Here is an 18,876-nt window from a genome sequence, read left to right as displayed (position 1 = left end):
AAAGAGCTCAATTTGAACATCTTGTAATTGAATGCAGATACCGGAACAATTAAATGTATATCCAATCTTAAATGGTCTCTTTTTTCACCCCAAAGGTTGTGATTGGAGATAAAGTGGTGCTGAACCCAGTTAATGCTGGCCAGCCACTTCATGCCAGCAATTGTGAATTGGTCGACAATCCAGGATGCAAAGAGGCAAGGAATAAACACTCTATTTGTTTTGTGGCACTATACCTCATGTGGACCGTTATTCATTAAACAGTATATGCAGTGGACATTTTGTGTTAGTGGGAAGTAAACAAACATCCAGCAGACAGATGAGGTTTCAGTTGTTTTAATAGGACTCATTTTGAAGGAGAATTTTTACCTGTCAAGCGAATTTTATGTGCTTCAGGCCACCAGGTGATTAATCTGTACTTGAGCCAAGCTGATTATTATTTAATTAGAAAAAAGCACTATGATGTAGCATTTAGTCGGTACTGCAACCATAAATCTCCTGATTTCTGAGGGCTTACAAATAAGACGGGCTAGCTAATGGCATGAACCACAGAGTCATAGAGCTTTACACTATGTCAACGGGCCCCGCAATCCAACTGGTCCAGGCCAACCAAGTTGCCTACATGAGCTCGTCCCATTCACCTGCATTTCTCCCATATACCTCTAAGCCCTTTCAATCCATGCACCTGTCCAAATATATTTTAACCATTGTAATTATGCTGCTCCTTCTCCCACCCCCCATACACCCTCCTGCTATCAGGCTTCTGAATGGTCCTTCTATAAGCTAGGGTACTGTTCAATTCACCTCTAACCCATTCAGGACATTGGACTTTGTCTAAGGAACTGATGTGTTACAATGTTGAGACCTATATTCTGCACTCCGTATCCTCCCTTTTGCTCTACCTATTTGACTGGAGTATGAACTGATTGTATCTGTATATGACGTATCTGATCTGTTTGAATACCATGCCAAACAAGGGTTTTCACTGTACCTCAGTATGTGACGATAATAAACCTAAACCTCAGTACATTTGAATATGACGTCCAAGCCTTTGTACTTGATGGAGATGGGTGTGCCAGATGCCTTCTTCACCATTCCGTCTATCTGCGTTGTCAGTTTCAGTGTACAATGTATTTGTACCTCTCACTATTCCACAATATTCTCCAGGGCCATGCAATTTACGGTGTAAATTCCTCCCTAGTTTAACCTGAACATGCAGCACTTTACACGTGTCAGATTTAAAGTCCATCTGTCATTCTTTGGCCCTTTAGCCTAGTTGATCCAAATTGCAGTATAATCTCAGAAAATGTTATACACTGTCCACCACTCTACTAATTTTAGTGTCATCAACAAACAATATTAACCATGTCAACTACATTCTCATACAAACAATTAATTTAGATGACGAAAAGGGACAACTACATTAGAATATTTTACATTCGATAAGCACAAATCACCAGTTGACCTCGCAATTGCAAGTGAGTTGACTTATGAAGCTGCCCATATTCTGGAAATGCCTTGCTTGTACTGATTAGGAACACAGATTTTGTGTGAATGATTAGAGTCAACTGAAGAAGACCAGTTGAATAATGCTGGGGATTTTGCCACTACGACTCATTTTAGAGAAAAATTTGATATTTTTAAGCACAATTCAAAGCAACGAATAAACAAAACGACCTTTTTGGAGGCTGAGATTAGGACAATAGGAACTTGAATAACAAACTTGCGTTCTTTGGAAATTCTGTTTTGCAACAATCTATCAAGTGCGATCAATTTAATTGAAGTTCTGTTAAAAATCAACCCCACGCAGTTGTTTTAATCAATATATGCTTGCATGCTGTCTGTTCCAGGTTAACTCTGTGAATTGCAACACTAGTTGGAAAATCGTGCTGTTCATGAAATGGCTTGATAATAAGGAAGACATCTTGAAAGGGGTGAGCTAATTGGCACTGCCTACAATGTATCTGAATTGAATTATAAACATTGATGTTCAGATGGCTCCTGGGGGAAGCTGTTGAAAACATTGTCCAAGTAACAGATTCTTCTGATGCAGGGTTCCAACCTAAAATGTCACCTTCCATGTTCTCCAGGAATGCTGCTGACCCACTGAGTTACTCCAGCATTTGTATCTATCAACAGAATGTAATCCCTGTCTAGGGACTGCTCTAAATAATGAAGCAGTGTTTGTGATGGTGCTGAGTCCCTTTGGGAGTATGCAGATGAAGGAAGCAACCAGCCAATCTCCCCACCTGCCTGTTTTATCGGAACCATGTGTGTGATACAGTCTGTCGATCCCACTTTGGACTCAAAAGCCATTTCAGACCCTGAAAGTAATTTATCCTTAACCCCAAAGGGAACATAAGATGCTTTCTATTTACTTTGAGCATACAGGGCTTTTGTCTACAGTAGTTTAGTTTAGAGATACAGCGCGCAAACAGGCCCTTCGGCCCACCAAGTCTGTGCCGAACAACGATCCCTGGAAACTGACACTATCCTAAACGCGCTAGGGATAATTTACAATTTTACCAAGCCAGTTAGCTGACACACCTGTACGTCTTTGGAGTGTGGAAGGAAACCGGAGCTCCTGAAGTAAACCCATGCAGGTCACGGGGAGAACATACAAACTCCTCACAAACAGAACCTGTAGTCAGGATCGAACCCAGGTCTCTGGTGCTGTAAGGCAGCAACTCTACCACTGCGCCTCTGTGTCACCCAGTTGGGAACTATTGCCTTAAAACAAACCTTAATCGATGGTATCTCAGTTCCCATCACCAAACTATTAATGCCATTATTTTAATCTTGCTCTCCTAGGGTGATGTTGTGAGACTGTTTCACGCAGAGCAGGAAAAGTTTCTCACCTGCGACGAGTATCGGAAAAAGCAGTATGTGTTCCTCAGGACCACAGGGCGGCAGTCTGCTACGTCAGCAACCAGTTCCAAGGCACTGTGGGAGGTTGAGGTATGGCATTGTGTTTAAAACATCACTCGTTGTAGTCAGGTGACATTTACACCACAAAAATGTCCACACAGGATGAAACTTGTAACCGGTTCTATTCGAGGTCTGACATTCGCTAATCACCAAAATCCTTTCTCCCCATAACTTCCATCTCCCATGTACCAATAGAATCCCAGATCCCAATAAACTGCTTGGATCGAGGGTCCAACTTCCTCAGCTTGACGTTGGTTGTCTCCATCGATCTAGTCAAGACTGGTGAAAACTGATAAATAGATGCAAGAATGCATGAGCAGATGTACAACGTTGCAGCTGTCCCATCGCCCAGCATTTTGTGCCAGCATTTTCTCCACACCCTGCAAAGTGACAATTAATGTCCTTTTGAAATGATGCTGCCATTGTATTTTCATTTCTTCAGGAATCAGGCCAAATACAATGCTGCTTCCCAGCTGGGTGAATATTGGATTGTGATCAGCATTCTACCAATGCTTGGATTCATAAGGTCATAAGTGATAGGAGTAGAATTAGGCCATTTGGCCCATCAAGTCTACTCCACCATTCAATCACGGCTGATCTATCTATCTATCCCTCCTAACCCCATTCTCCCGCCTTCTCCCCATAACCTCTGACACCTGTACTAATTAAAACTTACACCTATTCTTTGGGCAAAAAGGAAAGACTGCAGGCAAACATGGCTAAAATAGCTTGTCTTCACTGTTTACTAGGTTGTTCAACATGACCCTTGCCGTGGGGGAGCTGGGCACTGGAACAGTCTTTTCCGCTTCAAGCATTTGGCCACGGGCAATTACTTGGCTGCTGAGGTTGGTGATGTGAGTGTTTCCTAAACTTCAGAGTTTTTCAAATTTAACTAAGTTGCGATCTCTGCAGGGCCTAACGTTGAATTGGTTTTTTTTTTCCAGGGTAATCCAGATTACCAGGAGGAGTGTCAAGAATCCCGATCATCGGTGAGTGAAGTTCATGTCATTCATGTGGCAATGATCTGAGATCTTGACACTGCATATTCTTGAGTAATGTCTATGATCGTCATTGAGCCAAATGGCAATGAAACGGGTGCTTCAGCTTACTGTGCAGAAAGGAACGGCAGATGCTTGTTTACACTGAAGATAGACACAAAATGCTGGTGTGACTCATTGGGTCAGGCAGCATCTCTGGAGACAAGGAATAGGTGACGTTTGGGGGTGAGACTGAACCGACGTTTCGGATCGAGCGTCTGAAGAAGGGCGTTGACCCAAAACGTCACCTATTCCTTTTCTCCAGATATGCTGCCTGACCTGCTGAGTTACTCCAAAATTCTGTGTCTACCTTCATCTTACTGAGTCCACGCCAACTACCAAGCAACCATTGACATTAACCATTCATGAATCCAATTTAACTTCCCCACATTCCCATCAACATCCCCCCAATTCTACCATCTACTTGGGGTTGGGTGGGGAGGAGGGGGGGAGGTGGTAGAATATACAGTGGCCTATTAATTGACCAACCCACATGTCTTAGGGATGTAGGAGAAACTGGAGCACCTGGAGGAAACCCACGCTGTTATAGGGAGCACATATGAGGTTTCCTTAGATAGCACTGGATGTCAGGATTGAACCTGGAGCTGTGAAGGCACCAGGTCCACTAGCTGAACCACGCTGCAAAGTATTTCCTGAAAATCATTGTTATTCTCCTGGCTTTCAACAATGTTTCCAGATGTGGGAGTATCGAATTTCAAGCTAATTATAAAGTTTTCAATTAGTTTCATTGCCGCGCTGTGATGGAATTGAATATCCCTCCATCTTCAGAGGTAGGTGGTATTGATCAAATTCTTAACCTTTGTAATCAAGTTTAAAAATAGGAACAAAGCAATTGCTAAATGCAAAGGGATGAGATTCATTAATTTGTGTGATCGTTCAATCACCCAGACACATGATAAACTCGGATGATTTATTGTCTTACTCTGGTGTATCAATTACAAGTGATTAGTGTAAAGAACATCCAGGTTGCTGAAAAGATGTAGGAACTGAAGGCCCAGAGTGGCTTATTACAGTAAAGAATGTTGAACGTTCCACATTGAGTTTCCAATTATTCTTGTATAATATAACAAAAATATAACCTTCTGAAAGCAGTTAATAATTTAAAAGGAAAACAACTCAGCTGCATCTCTGGAGAGAAGGAATGGGTGACATTTTGGGTCGAGCCTTCTTCAGACTGATTCTTCAGTGGAATGGTAGAGAAAGCTGATTCAATAATGGCCGTCATAAAGGATTGAATGGCTGAATGGAAGAAATGTTGTAGGGCTGTGGAAAAAAAAAAGGATTACAGGAATAGGTAGCCCTTTCAGAGAAATAGTGCAAGGCCGATGAGCCAAAGGCCATTGCATTTGTGTCAGGATTGCATGGTATTAAGAGATGACTGGTCATGTACAAATGACAGCAAGATAATGTAAGACACTTCCAAGTTCATATCTTATCACCTGCCTTCCCAACTTCCCACCCTGTAATCTGTTACCAATATTACCCCCATTTTGTTTTCTGTGCTAAAAATGATTGCGAGTAATTCTCCAATAGCATGACATAGTTTGGTAATATCTGGACTGCTGAGAAAATAGGTGAAAGGCCATGTGGCTCAAAGATGATTGAAATATTGATATGGATTTCCACTTTGGTAACTGATCATTATTGGAAGGTTCATTTATCAAATGAATGATCATATCAAAGTATCGATCAATAGGAGACCTTACAATCTTTTTGTTACAATAAATTGTACAATTTTCTTGTACAATAAATATAATTTATTTCCCACATTTGCCAGTTGGGTTTCTTTGATTGTAATCATTTGGTAATTTTCATAGTTTTCCAACCCCTTAGCTCCTATGACTAGGACGAGGTGGCACAGCAGGTAAAGCTGCTGCCTCACAGCGCCAGAGGCCCAGGTTCGAACCTGACCTTGGGTGCTGTCTGTGTGGACTTTGAATGTTCTCCCTGTGACCATGTGGGTTTCCTCTTGGTTCTAGGATTTCCTCCCACATCGCAAAGACGTGTGTGTTTGTACTTTAATTAACCTCTGTAAAATGCCCCCTAGTGTGTAGGGAGTGAATGAGAAAATGGGATAACATAAAAATAGTATGAATGGGTGATCAATGGTCAGCGTGAACTCGCTGGGGTGAAGGCCAGTTTCATGCTGTATCTCCAAAACTAAAGATGTAATTAGTTTTACCTTTCCTGAGACCGCTGAACTTGGATTCCACTTCTGGTGAAAGATACAGTTTGAGCAGCAGGGGGAGTGGTTACTCTTTCTCACTTGCTCCTGTGCTCACTTTGAAATTGTTCTTTTTAAACCTCAATGAACGTGAATGGGTGCCGAAGCAATCTGCCCCTTACAATCTGACACAAATTTTAACGTGGAGATGTCTGTACTCATCTCTATTTATACATAAGATGACTGAATGTGATCAGTTCTGAATAATTATTGGATTTTAAGTTGACTACCAATTGGAATTGGATCTTGGCGACAGGGTTAATGTCAGTTTTACCGATTGCAGATTCACCGTTGCTATGAACAAACATAAGCTGAACCTCCTGAAGGGAAAGGCTGCAATGCTGTCAATGTTTGTCTTATTGTATTTGCTACGTGAATTATCTTTTATTTGCATGATGCCAGATGTGCACATAGATGTGAAGGCCAACATTTACTGCCGATACTTGATTAGCCCAGGTCATGATGGTGAGACCAATATGGTCCTTATGGTGAAAGAACTCTGCTATGTCTGTGGGTAGATAGTTCCAGTGTTTGGACACTAACTCCATGGTCCTGGTCCTGGACTGAGAGTGCTATCCTCCAACAACAATACCCATCTATTTTCTTCCTGACTGCAGATTTTCATGTCAAATGTGCCTGGATTTCATGGGTTGACATTTGCACCTTGCCTGAGGCTAGTTCATCCATGTTTGGGAAAGACTGTGAAGATATCTGGACCTAATACATTTTGATAACTCGGTGCAGTGCATGACACCTTGCTGACAAGGTGGAATCTAGACAGTTTGATTTTTTTTTTTTGGAAAAGGTATACCAGAACCCTCACCCAGGGCCAGGACCGTGGAAGATGACCAGCTCCTTACCAGTTTGTTGGCTTGATGTCAGTGTTGTGACTATTGGAATGGAATAGCTTGGATAGAATCATATCAAGTTCTCGAAATGTCTTCAGCATTGCAGACTATCAAATAGTACCGGACAACCTTTAATAATAATAATAATAATAATAAATTTATTTATATAGCACATTTATAGTCAATTTTCATTGACCCCAAAGTGCTTTACATAATTTAAAAATCAGTTCCATACAAAGCATAAAGATGGGTTAACAAAATAATAAAATGCATAAACAGGACACAACATGTAACATAAACATCCACCACAGCATTTCCTTTGATCAAATGAAGCCCATTAACTGAAGATTGGCTTCCGTGGAGGTGGGGTTTTGGAAGGAAGCTGATCAAGATCATCCACTTGTTCCTTTGGAAGATGGTTGCAAATGCACACGTTTGCACTCAGTTTCATCTCCTGCGCTTGTACTGTACTGTCGGAGAAGTTGCTAATATTCTGAATCCTCCTTGCCTGTGGGTTGCTAAATTGTTCACCATCATTCATTCCTTAAAATGGTAGAACTGTGGTTGGGGGGAGACACTTTGCTGTGGATAGCAAACTTTATTTTTTATTGAGCATTGAGAGTTGTTTGTCTTTGCTCGTTTGCACAAATATTTAACCAAGGAAGAATTTCAAGTATATTTAAAATGAAGGATTAAAGTGTTCCTGCTCCATGTCCCCTACTCTGCACTCATGTTTGTCTTAGCTGGTGGCTTCCTGATGCCTCAAACATCTCACCCCTTCCATCTCCAGCCCGATCCCAACCGCTCTCAAACACTTTGTCTTCATGCCTTGTCATCTACATCTGTCTATAATCTATGCCTCAAAATGTCCAATGACTTTTCAATTTCCCCCAAAATTCTCCCCATTCTTTTCAAATGCTTTTCATTCTAAACAACCTTTGCCCAGGCATTTAATCAGCTCTTTGGCTTTATTCCATTCTTGTTCATGTGCCTCAGTCAGATCACGTGTGGTTTATCAGGATAATTTGTGGGCCATGACCTAGTGTCCCAAGGTGGAAACAATCATTAGACTTGTTCTAGCAAGTTTCACTTGATGAAACAAGTCATTTGACTAAATACAAATGTTCTTGGTATTATAAAAAAAAATGATCCTGCATCAAAGAACAAGCTGGGCATTGATAAGCCTGGTTGGCATTCTGTTGCCCTCCACTTGGCTTAAGAAGGCCATTCCTCTTGGCTTGATGAGGTATTGCATTCATCTTGTGGAAATTGCTTGTTGTCGTGATGCATATCAAATGGATCTCATGCTAGATCTCAGTGAAATAAATGCCTATCATATGACTGTCTGCAAGAAAGTTGAAGTAATTGCTCTGTACTAAATTGGAAAACTTGTTTAAGTGAAATAAGTTAGACCATAGACAATAGATGCATGAGTCGGCCCTTCAAGGCTGCACCGCCATTCAATGTGATCATGGCTGATCATCCCCAATCAGTTCCCCATCCCTGGCTTCTCCCCATATCCCCTGACTACAATCTTTAAGAGCCATATCTAGCTCTCTCTTGAAAGTATCCAGAGAACCGGCCTCCATCGCCCTCTGAGGCAGAGAATTCCACAGATCGTCTCCGTTCTAAATGGCTAACCCCTTATTCTTAAACTGTGTCCCCTGGTTCTGGACTCCCCCAGCATCGGGAACATGTTTCCTGCCTCTAGCGTGTCCAAACCCTTAACAATCTTATATGTTTCAATAAGATGCCCTCTCATCCTTCTAAACTCCAGAGTATACAAGCCCAGCCGCTCCATTCTCTCAGCACATGACAGTCCCACCATCCCAGGAATTAGCTGCACTCCCTCAATAGCAAGAATGTCCTTCCTGAAATTAGGGGGCCAAAACTGCACACAATACTCCAGGTGTGGTCTCAAGAGGGCCCTGTACAACTGCAGAAGGACCTTTTTGCTCCTATACTCAATTCCTCTTGTTATAAAGGCCAACATGCCATTCACTTTCTTTACTGCCTGCTGTACCTGCATGCTTACTTTCATAGACTGATGAACAAGGACCCCCAGATCCTGTTGTACTTCCCCTTTTCCCAACTTGATACCATTTAGATAGTAATCTGCCTTCCTGTTTTTGATACCAAAGAGGATAACCTCACATTTATCCACATTAAACTTAATCTGCCATGCATCTGCCCACTCCCCCAACCTGTCCAAGTCACCCTGCATTCTCATAGCATCCTCCTCACAGTGTCACATTGCCACCCAGCTTTGTGTCATCTGCAAATTTGCTAATGTTACTTTGAATCCCTTAATCCAAATCATTGATGTATATTGAAAATAGCTGCAGTCCCAGCACGGAGCCTTGCGGTACCCCACTAGTCACTGCCTGCCATTCTGAAAGGGACCCGTTAATCCCTACTCTTTGTTTCTTGTCTGTCAACCACTTCTCTATCCATGTCAGCACTCTACCCCCAATACCATGTGCCCTAATTTTGCCCACTAATCTCCTATGTGGGACTTTATCAAATGCTTTCTGAAAGTCCAGGTACACTATATCCACTGGCTATCCCTTGTCCATTTTCCTAGTTACATCCTCAAAAAATTCCAGAAGATTAGCCAAGCATGATTTCCCCTTCGTAAATCCCTGCTGACTCGGACCGATCCTGTTACTGCTATCCAAATGTGCGGCTATTTGATCTTTAATAATTGACTCCAGCATCTTCCCCACCACCAATGTCAGGCTAACTCATCTATAATTCAGTTTTCTCTCTCCCGCCTTTCTTAAGAAGTGGGATAACATTAGCTACCCTCCAAGTTAATACTTGACAACTATAATACACAGTCTGCATTGATCTTGAAACTCCTGACTTAACTGTGCAACAGATCTTCCAGATGGCTGAACATTTAATGCTTACTCTGGGCAAATGGGAAACTGCCTTCAGAAATATAGACTTCAGACCACCATTGCCACTGGCAGTCTGAGCACTTACTGATAAGTTTGCCGGAAACAATATTCCCCTCGCGTAAGATTTGTTAGAAGTGCTTGGGGTGAAATGAGGAGAACAATTTTTTAAAGAATTGGAGAGAAAGAGTGAGCAAGAGAAAGATATAACTGATCCTGATTGGGAGAAGGGGGGTAAAAATCAGCAGAGATCACATCCTGCAGAACTCCATCCTTGAACGATGGTGTACATGTAGTTGCAGAGAAGGCCATTCTCCTGAAAAAAGAAGTTGGAAATTCCTCCATTAATTCGTAATGCTACAAAACAAATCCTATGGGAGATTCCTCATAGCAATAATACATGATTAGGCACAGGGCAGTCACTGTACACTTTCAGCGAAAAAGTAGCTGGAAAACCTATTTGTTTCAAATCTTGAACTACCGTTCTCCAGTAGGTAATGTAGCCTTTTCCCTGCTGTCTCTTGACTCTTGAGAACTTTTTATCTCTTTTTTCCAATTTGCTCCACAGCGCCATTCTCCAACCCCACCCTCCCAAACAAACTATACAAATTAACAAATTGCAGATTGATTTATAAATAACAGTATCCCGCTATCCAGATTGATAGATTCATAAACACGACTCGGATTGTAAGAAGCATTTTGTCAGTTCTTATTCCCATTTGGGTATTCAACTTCCATTTTATTGCCTGCTCTCTAGTTTATATGATGACATTTAGTTCAAATATGTAGTTGACTTGGCTTCACTAATCAATCCTGGTAATGCGTAAAACATTGCCTAGTCTTAGAACAGATTTTATATCTATCATTCTCAGCCTTGCAAATCTGATAGCAACCCTAAATATATGATTCATTGCTTTTTTTCCCTTTTAAAATATTTTATGAACTTCTGGCTCCTCCGCAAGTGTGGTGCCAAAACCTGTCCTTATTCCGTAAGGTCAGGGGGTAAATTCGCCTACCCAGGGGGTAAATTTGTTGATTCTGGAATTGTACATATTTTTTCTCATTGACTGTGTTTGGTTCTGGTATACCGGTATCTGTTTATCATTAGTTGTTCATAAATAAGTGAAATAATATTGTTATGTGCTATTAAAGTTGCCAGGGGTAAATGGGATGAAAAAGGTTGGGAACCCCTGGTCTATAATTTAATGTTCACTTTATAATTTAATGCATGCACTTTATAATTTACTGTACGGAATCCTCTAGCACAAGATTTTCACACAGGATTGTACTGTGTATGGAACTGGCGTGACAATAAACCTCTTGAATCTTGAATCTTGAACTAGAGGGCATAGATGTAAGGAGAGGGGGCAAGCCTAAGCGGCAACATTTTCATACAGGGGGAAGTGGGTATTGTTAAAGAAAACTTTAAAACACACCACAAGGATCGGTAAGGCAATCAAGACTATACTTTATTAAAGAGCGTACAAATAAAACAGCCTTTGGGAACAGTTAGTCTGGACTGTTCCCCGAACAAAGATTCATGTGATCTTTTATGCAATTTTTTTTTCTCTGTTTGTTTCCACTAATTAACCCATAACAGATTTCATAAAGGCACTCCAACATTCCTCTGCTATCAGAATGCCCCAGGAGCAGTCATGAATCATGCACCTCCAACAGACTCATTCACGTGCTTGGGCTTTTCTTCACAACCAACCCCCATGACCACTATCAGAAGTGTTTTCTCTCCTTTGACCTCATTCTCCACTTTTATGATTTTATTATTTGACATTAAATGAAACTGGCTGCCAGATGAAGTTGTTCGGGTGGGTACAATAAGAATGTTTAAAGGACATTTGGACAGATATATGGGTAGGAAATGTTCAGAGGGATACGAGCCATCCATGGACAATGAAACTATCTTAGATGGAGTATCTTGGTCGGCATGGACAAGTTGGGCTGAAGGGGCTGTTTCTGTGCTCTATGACATAACAGCTCAAAGTTTAATAGCTAAATGTTGCAAGGTCTCAATGTGAACCAATATTAACTGTGAGCTAATAGATTTTGAGAGGCCTGCTGAAGATAACAGGTGAGCAGGCATTGTAAATAATTTTAGTGATGTAAATTGCTAAGATATACTCATTGCAGTTCTTTACCATATTATCTCAAAACCTTTGTGTGCAATGTCTTCACCAGAATGACTCTGAGCTGGACGCATTGAGGAACAGAATATGCAGTTTCCAGGAGAAGGTGATGTACATGCTGGTGTCAGTACCTGAGGGGAACCACATCTCCTCCATCTTTGAACTCGACACAACCACCCTCCAAAGAGGAGACTCGCTTGTTCCAAGGTATGGCTGATTGGTGACTTTGTGGTGGGCAAGTTTATTTTCAGAGTTTTACAGATGGTAATCAAGGAATGGCTGTTTAATTTTTGGCATATTATAATGGTTTAAATTTATCTTTCGGTGAATAGAGCAATAAGGTTACATACATCTGGTGAAATATGTTGCTGACATATTGTTCTCATTGTCTACAGTGTTGGAGTTATAAATACAATTTGATGAGGTTCATAAATAGAAAAAGACACACAATTCTTGAAAAAACTGTTAAAAACAGAAGATGATTATACAACTTTTTGCTGCTAGTTTGGTGGACAATTTGTTCACTGATCTAAGGGAGACATGCATTTATCTGCTGCCCTTTTTAACCTCTGGATGGCTAAATTAGTATTTTAGAGCTAATGTCTCGTGTGGAAGAGTGGTCAGCTACAGTACAGAAGCACTTATACTTGTGTACTGCGTATAGTGTAAACTGCTGCTCCAGAATATGTAGATGCTGTTTTTTAGCGACGATAGACACAAAGATCTGGAGTAACTCAGCAGGTCAGGCAGCATCTCTGGAGAAAAAGGATGGGTGACATTTCGGGTCGGGACTCTTCTTCAAAAACGTCACCCATCCTTTTTCTCCAGAGATGCTGTGAGCTAAGTTCTGCTGAGTTACTCCAGCACTTTGTGTCTATGCCAGGATACAGATCGAGGGAAAATCCAGATAGTATTAAGCATCTATACTGAACCTGCACATTATGTAACAATACACATGAATGCATAACTGAATCAGTGGAAGAGGGAGAACTCCTTTCCCATCTCAGTGAAGATTGTCACGCACCACAAGGCATGTCTGACAAAAGACCTTAACATGTGGTTACTGATCCAATACATGTAAAATCTCTCACAGCATTTGAAAGGAGACTATAAATCATGTGTAAAGGTTGAAATTGATATCTGCCCATATAAGAGTAGGTTATTTGATGTTTTGCTAATTTAAACGTAGCTGCATTTAATATAGGGAAAACATAGGGTTAAAGATAGCAGCTGATAATATTTTGCCTGCGGTGCTGAAATGTGTTGCACGCCATCTTATGATAATGTGGTGGGAAGTAGGGACAAACTGTGAACATGGATTTAAACTCACAATAACAGTGAAGTTTGTTCTTTGAAGATATTGCATTCTCATGCCAGGAGTTCACACTCAATTAGGAACAGAAATTCATGTAGTCAACTTCACACACACATATGCAGTGTGACAATGGAAAATAAATCATAGTCAGCTAATCTATTGGTCTCCTGAAAAGTTTTATTCTAACACTGTGACTCAATATAATTTACCTTGAATTTTGGCCTCTTGTGTATCTCCAGTTTCTTTAACAAGAGGAGTTGAGTATAGAAGCAAGGAGGTCCTTCTGCAGTTGTATAGGGCTCTAGTGAGTCCACACCTGGAGTATTGTGTGCAGTTTTGGTCCCCTAATTTGAGGAAGGACATTCTTGTTATTGAGGGAGTGCAACGTAGGTTTACAAGATGGCGGACTGTCATATGCTGAGAGAATGGAGCGGCTGGGCTTGTACACTCTGGAGTTTAGAAGCATGAGAGAGGATCTTATTGAAACGTATAAGATTATTAAGGGTTTGGACATGCTAGAGGCAGAAAAATTGTTCTCGATGTTGGGGGAGTCCAGAACCAGGGGCCACAGTTTAAGAATAAGGAGTAAGCCATTTAGAACGGAGATGAGGAAACACTTTTTCACACAGAGAGTTGTGAGTCTGTGGAATTCTCTGCCTCGGAGGGCGGTGGAGGCCGGTTCTCTGGATACTTTCAAGAGAGAACTAGATAGAGCTCTTAAAGATAGCGGAGTCAGGGGATATGGTGAGAAGGCAGGAACGGGGTACTGATTGGGGATGATCAGCCATGATCACATTGAATGGTGGTGCTGGCTCGAAGGGCCGAATGGCCTCTACTCCTGCACCTATTGTCTATTCCACTTGGCCGTTAGATTTCAGCTGAAATTTCATCATTTAACTTTCTTACAACCTCCTACACTTCTTTTCAAGATATTTTTTTTGAAACCATTTTATTTGGACTTGAATGTTGAGGTGTCAAATTCTGCTTAATGACATCATAATCTTGCGCCTCGGAACATTTTACAACATTAATATAAATGCTTGAAGTAGCAACAAGTGGTCAAAATCAATGACAAATGACGTATGATTTGAACATTATTTTTCAGGAATTCATACGTTAGACTCCGGCATCTCTGCACAAACACGTGGGTTCACAGTACCAATATTCCCATCGACAAAGATGAGGAGAGACCAGTTATGCTGAAGGTACGTTTTAATTAAACTTAAATGTAAAGTCTTTAGATTGTGAGCTAACTGACAGAGTTGCCTCTTCTGCTTCCACTTCAGATCGGCACATCTCCAACAAAAGAAGACAAAGAGGCGTTCGCTATAGTGCCTGTTCCTCCAGCTGAAGTGAGAGACTTGGACTTTGCCAATGACGCCAGTAAAGTGTTGGCCTCAATAGCTGGCAAACTCGAGAAGGGTACGATCACACAGAATGAAAGACGGTAGGTGGCAGCCCTGTAGCACACTACCAGCTATTGACCACCCAGATTTTCCTTGAAAAATGTGTAAATTCTCTCCCATCTTTCGTTTTAAATCATGTCTATAATTTTTTTTCCCCAATTTCATGGTTGCATTTTTGTAAAGATGAATCTCTGCAACTTTATTTGAAACTCTTTAATTATTCCTAACTTGCATTATCTGCAAACAAATATTGCATGGTATTTCATGGCTGAGCAGACTGAATATATGTTAAACACTTTGGTGGATATAAACTCTATCATAATGTTACAGTTGAAGGTGGCTTTATGGGAGTTCAATTTAGATTATTGTCACGTGTACCAAGGTACAGTGAAAAGCTTTTGTTGCGTGCTATCCAGTCAGCAGAAAGATAATACATGATTACAATCAAGTCATTTATGTGTATAGATACAGGATAAGGGAATTACGTTTAGTGCAAAGTAACGCCAGCAAAGTCCTATCAAGGATAGTTGGAGGTGTCATCAAAAAGGTAGATGATAGTTCAGCACTGCTCTTGGATTGTGGTAGGATGATTCAGTTGCCTGATAATAGCTAACTTTGCATAAAAACAAATCCTTGAAACTCAAAAGATCTGGATGAGCACTCCAGAGATCCAACTTCAAAATCCCACCACCACATCTGTGGAATTTAAATTAAGTCGACAATTGGTCTTTGGGACAATCTGGTAGTTTTATAGCCATTGCGAATAATTGTACATTATGTGGTGGGATTTTAAAGTTGGACCTCGGGATGGTTCATCCAGATCTTTTGAATTTCAAGGATTTGTTTTTATGCAAAGTTGCCACATCATCAAACTTGAAGGCAAGAGCAGGAAATGCTGGAAGTGACTGTGCAGGTTGGGCAGCATTACAAAGGAGTGCACCAAAGTCAACTGGTCAGATGGAGGACACTTCCCCATAACAGGAGAGGTGATCTTCTCCCTTCATTGAAAGAGACCTGGTTTTGTCCCTGTGGACACTGCCTGATCTGCAAAGTGCTTTCAGGGTTTCTGTTCTAATTTCAGGTTTTTGGCACCTAGATTTTTTTTTTTTTGTTCCAATTAAAATTAAAAACTTATGTGTAGAAAATGAGTTCCAAAATAATGTCAGATATAAGAACCATCTATTTTGTGAAAAAATTGTGTGTTAACATGAAAAAATTGTGTTGACATTAACCACAGTATGGGGATTAGTTCAATGATTCAATAAAGTATCATGGAATCATTGAATAGAATCATTGATGTATTAGAAGTCATTTATTTTTTTCTAATCATGGGATTATGCTGCCTAGCCGTTTATTTTTTTCTGTTTATTTTCAACAGTTTTGTTACAAAGCTTCTGGAAGATTTGATGTTCTTTGTTGCGGACGTTCCAAATTCTGGCCAAGACGTGCTCGAGGTGGTGATCAATAAACCAAACCGAGAGCGACAGAAACTCATGAGGGAGCAAAATATTCTAAAACAGGTGCGAGAGAGGCATAAAGTATGGAAATAGTCCTTTGGCTTAATTCGTTGGTTCTGACTAGGTTTTATAAATTAACGTCTGCAAATGGCCCTTATTCTTCCAAACCCTTCCTATCCATGCATCTTGTCTAAATGTATCTTATTCATTGTCACTATACTTGCCTCCACAGCTTCCTCTGGCAGCTCATTCAATATAGTTTAGTTTAGAGTATACAGCATGGAAACAGGCCCTTCGACCCTCTGCGTCGACCAGCCATCCCCGCACACTAGCACTATCCTACACACTAAGGACAATTTACAATTTTTACTGAAGCCAATTAACCTACAAACCTATACGGCTTTGGAGTGTGGGAGGATACCGGAGCACCCGATCGAAAACCCACGCAGTCACAGGGAGAACGTACAAACTCAGTACAGACAGCACTTGTAGTCAGGATTGAACACGGGTCTCTGGCGCTGTAAAGCAGTAACTACTGCGCTACCGTGCCACCCCAACTACTTTGAGTAAGAGGCGACCGCGGCTGACAAGGGAAGTCAAGGACAGTATAAAAAATAAAAGAGAAGAAGTATAACGTGGCAAAGATGAGCGAGCAGCCAGAGGATTGGGAAACTTTTAAAGAGCGACAGAAGGCAACTAAAAAGGCAATACGGGGAGAAAAGATGAGGTACGAATGTAAGCTAACCAAGAATATAAAGGAGGTTAGTAAAAACGTCTGTAGGTATGTGAAGAGGAAAAAAAAAGACAAATGTGGGTCTCTTGAAGACAGACAAAGGTGAATTTATTATGGAGAACAAGGAAATGGCAGACGAGTTGAACAGATACTTTCGATCTGTCTTCCCTAAGGAAGACACAAACAATCTTCTAGATGTACTACTGGCCAGATGACCTAGGGTGATGGAACTGAAGGAAATTCACAATAGGCAGGAATAGACTGATGGGACTGAAGGCTGATTTGCTACAGCAGATCCGCAGCCTCTCTGCTTGATACAGCACCAGTTGGCCGATCATGAATTACAGGCCATTCAGCCCTACTAATCCATGTTGTTCATGTACCACGTGATCTTCCTCTCGTCATTCCAGTATGCCAATGTATTCTTCCATTCATGCCTCTGTCGGGTGTCTTAAGTGTGTACTTGCTGCTTATTTGAAACTCCATGTGACAGCAAAAAGGGACCTGGAATTGGCTAGCAATCTGCTTCTGAATTAGAATGCTCACGGATCCCACAATTACCTGGAATGAAAACAGAAAATGCTGGGAAAATGCAGATCAGACAGCATTTGTGGAAAGAGAAACAGTCATTGATTCTGGTCTGAAATCCTTCTGAAGTAAAGAGGCCTTGTGCTGAAATAGGGACCGTTTCTCTTCTCACGGATGCTACCTTGACCTTCAAAATGTTTCCAGCATTTTCGGTGATGCAGATTTTGACCATTTGCAGTTATTTTATATTAGTATCTGGAACCTGTTTTGATTCTAAAGCAGTATCTCATTGATTTTTCAGTAAGCATGGGTAATGTGTGGTTACGATGGACAATTTACAGGCTGGTGATCACTGTTGGTATGTTAGGTAGACAAAAATGCTGGAGAAACTCAGCGGGTGAGGCAGCATCTATGGAGCGAAGGAATAGGTGACGTTTTGGGTCGAGACCCTTCTTCAGACCCAGTCTCGATCCAAAACATCACTTATTCCTTCACTCCATAGATGCTGCCTCACCCGCTGAGTTTCTCCAGCATTTTTGACGACCTTCGAGTTTTCCAGCGCCTGCAGTTCTTTCTTAAACTGTTGGTATCTTGCTGCCCTGACTCCACAGATCTTTAAGCTGCTTCAGGCCCCGTTCACAGACAGTGGCGATGGCCCCATGCTGAGGTTGGAGGAGCTGGGAGACCAGAGGCATGCTCCATTTCGTCACATATGCAGACTGTGTTACCGAGTATTGAGACACTCCCAGCAAGACTACCGTAAAAACCAGGTACAAGCCCAAAATACTGACTCGTGCTGTCCTGCCAGCTCTTCGCAGATGTACTTGTTTAAAGCTTCACACATTTGCATTAGTAAGCACCCCAGTGGCTGATCAGTTGCATTCTACTTTTGTGATATATTTTGTATCCCTTCATTATGGATTATGAAAGCAGGGTTTAACGAGTATCTCACTGACTTGACAATGTTTGTAGGACATCTTTACACTTGGGTGCTTTGATGTAGAAGACGCTCAACACTGTGTGCAGGAAGGAACTGCAGATGCTGGTTTTACATCGAAGATAGACACAAAAAGCTGAAGTAACTCAGCGGGTCAGGCAGCATCTCTGGAGAAAAGGAATAGATGATGTTTCGTGTCGAACAGTCTCGCTGAGTTATTCCAGTTTTTTGTGTCTCTCTTTGGATGCTGAAAACTCTTGCAATGTTGGAAACGGCAAGGGTAAGACGAGGAGAATTTTGTTTTTCTGGGCATTCATTGAATCTCATGAACTGAAAAAAAGTATCTATAAGTACAACCAGCCTCGTTTTTTAAGATGTCTTCTCCCCCAATGTCCATACAACAG

General features: G+C 41.2%; 1 protein-coding gene across 8 annotated transcripts in view; it reads left to right on the top strand.

The window, feature by feature from the left end:
* The window catches only part of itpr1b (inositol 1,4,5-trisphosphate receptor, type 1b), a 380,201-nt gene that overhangs the window by 104,098 nt on the left and 257,227 nt on the right, over positions 1-18,876 (top strand). For 5 of the 8 annotated variants that reach the window (XM_055647746.1, XM_055647740.1, XM_055647744.1 and 2 more), the window contains exons 7-16: positions 96-194; positions 1,848-1,931; positions 2,809-2,955; positions 3,675-3,779; positions 3,870-3,914; positions 12,149-12,303; positions 14,517-14,616; positions 14,698-14,858; positions 16,196-16,337; positions 18,147-18,305. In XM_055647746.1, coding sequence (XP_055503721.1) covers positions 96-194; positions 1,848-1,931; positions 2,809-2,955; positions 3,675-3,779; positions 3,870-3,914; positions 12,149-12,303; positions 14,517-14,616; positions 14,698-14,858; positions 16,196-16,337; positions 18,147-18,305 — 1,197 coding nt within the window. The remainder of the gene's footprint in view (positions 1-95; positions 195-1,847; positions 1,932-2,808; positions 2,956-3,674; positions 3,780-3,869; positions 3,915-12,148; positions 12,304-14,516; positions 14,617-14,697; positions 14,859-16,195; positions 16,338-18,146; positions 18,306-18,876) is intronic. The other 3 variants (XM_055647745.1, XM_055647741.1, XM_055647743.1) reach the window with 1 other exon arrangement.

Source organism: Leucoraja erinacea, chromosome 16 (assembly GCF_028641065.1).
Source record: "Leucoraja erinacea ecotype New England chromosome 16, Leri_hhj_1, whole genome shotgun sequence".
Classification (NCBI taxonomy): domain Eukaryota; kingdom Metazoa; phylum Chordata; class Chondrichthyes; order Rajiformes; family Rajidae; genus Leucoraja; species Leucoraja erinaceus.
This window is presented reverse-complemented; position numbering and strand designations above follow the sequence as displayed.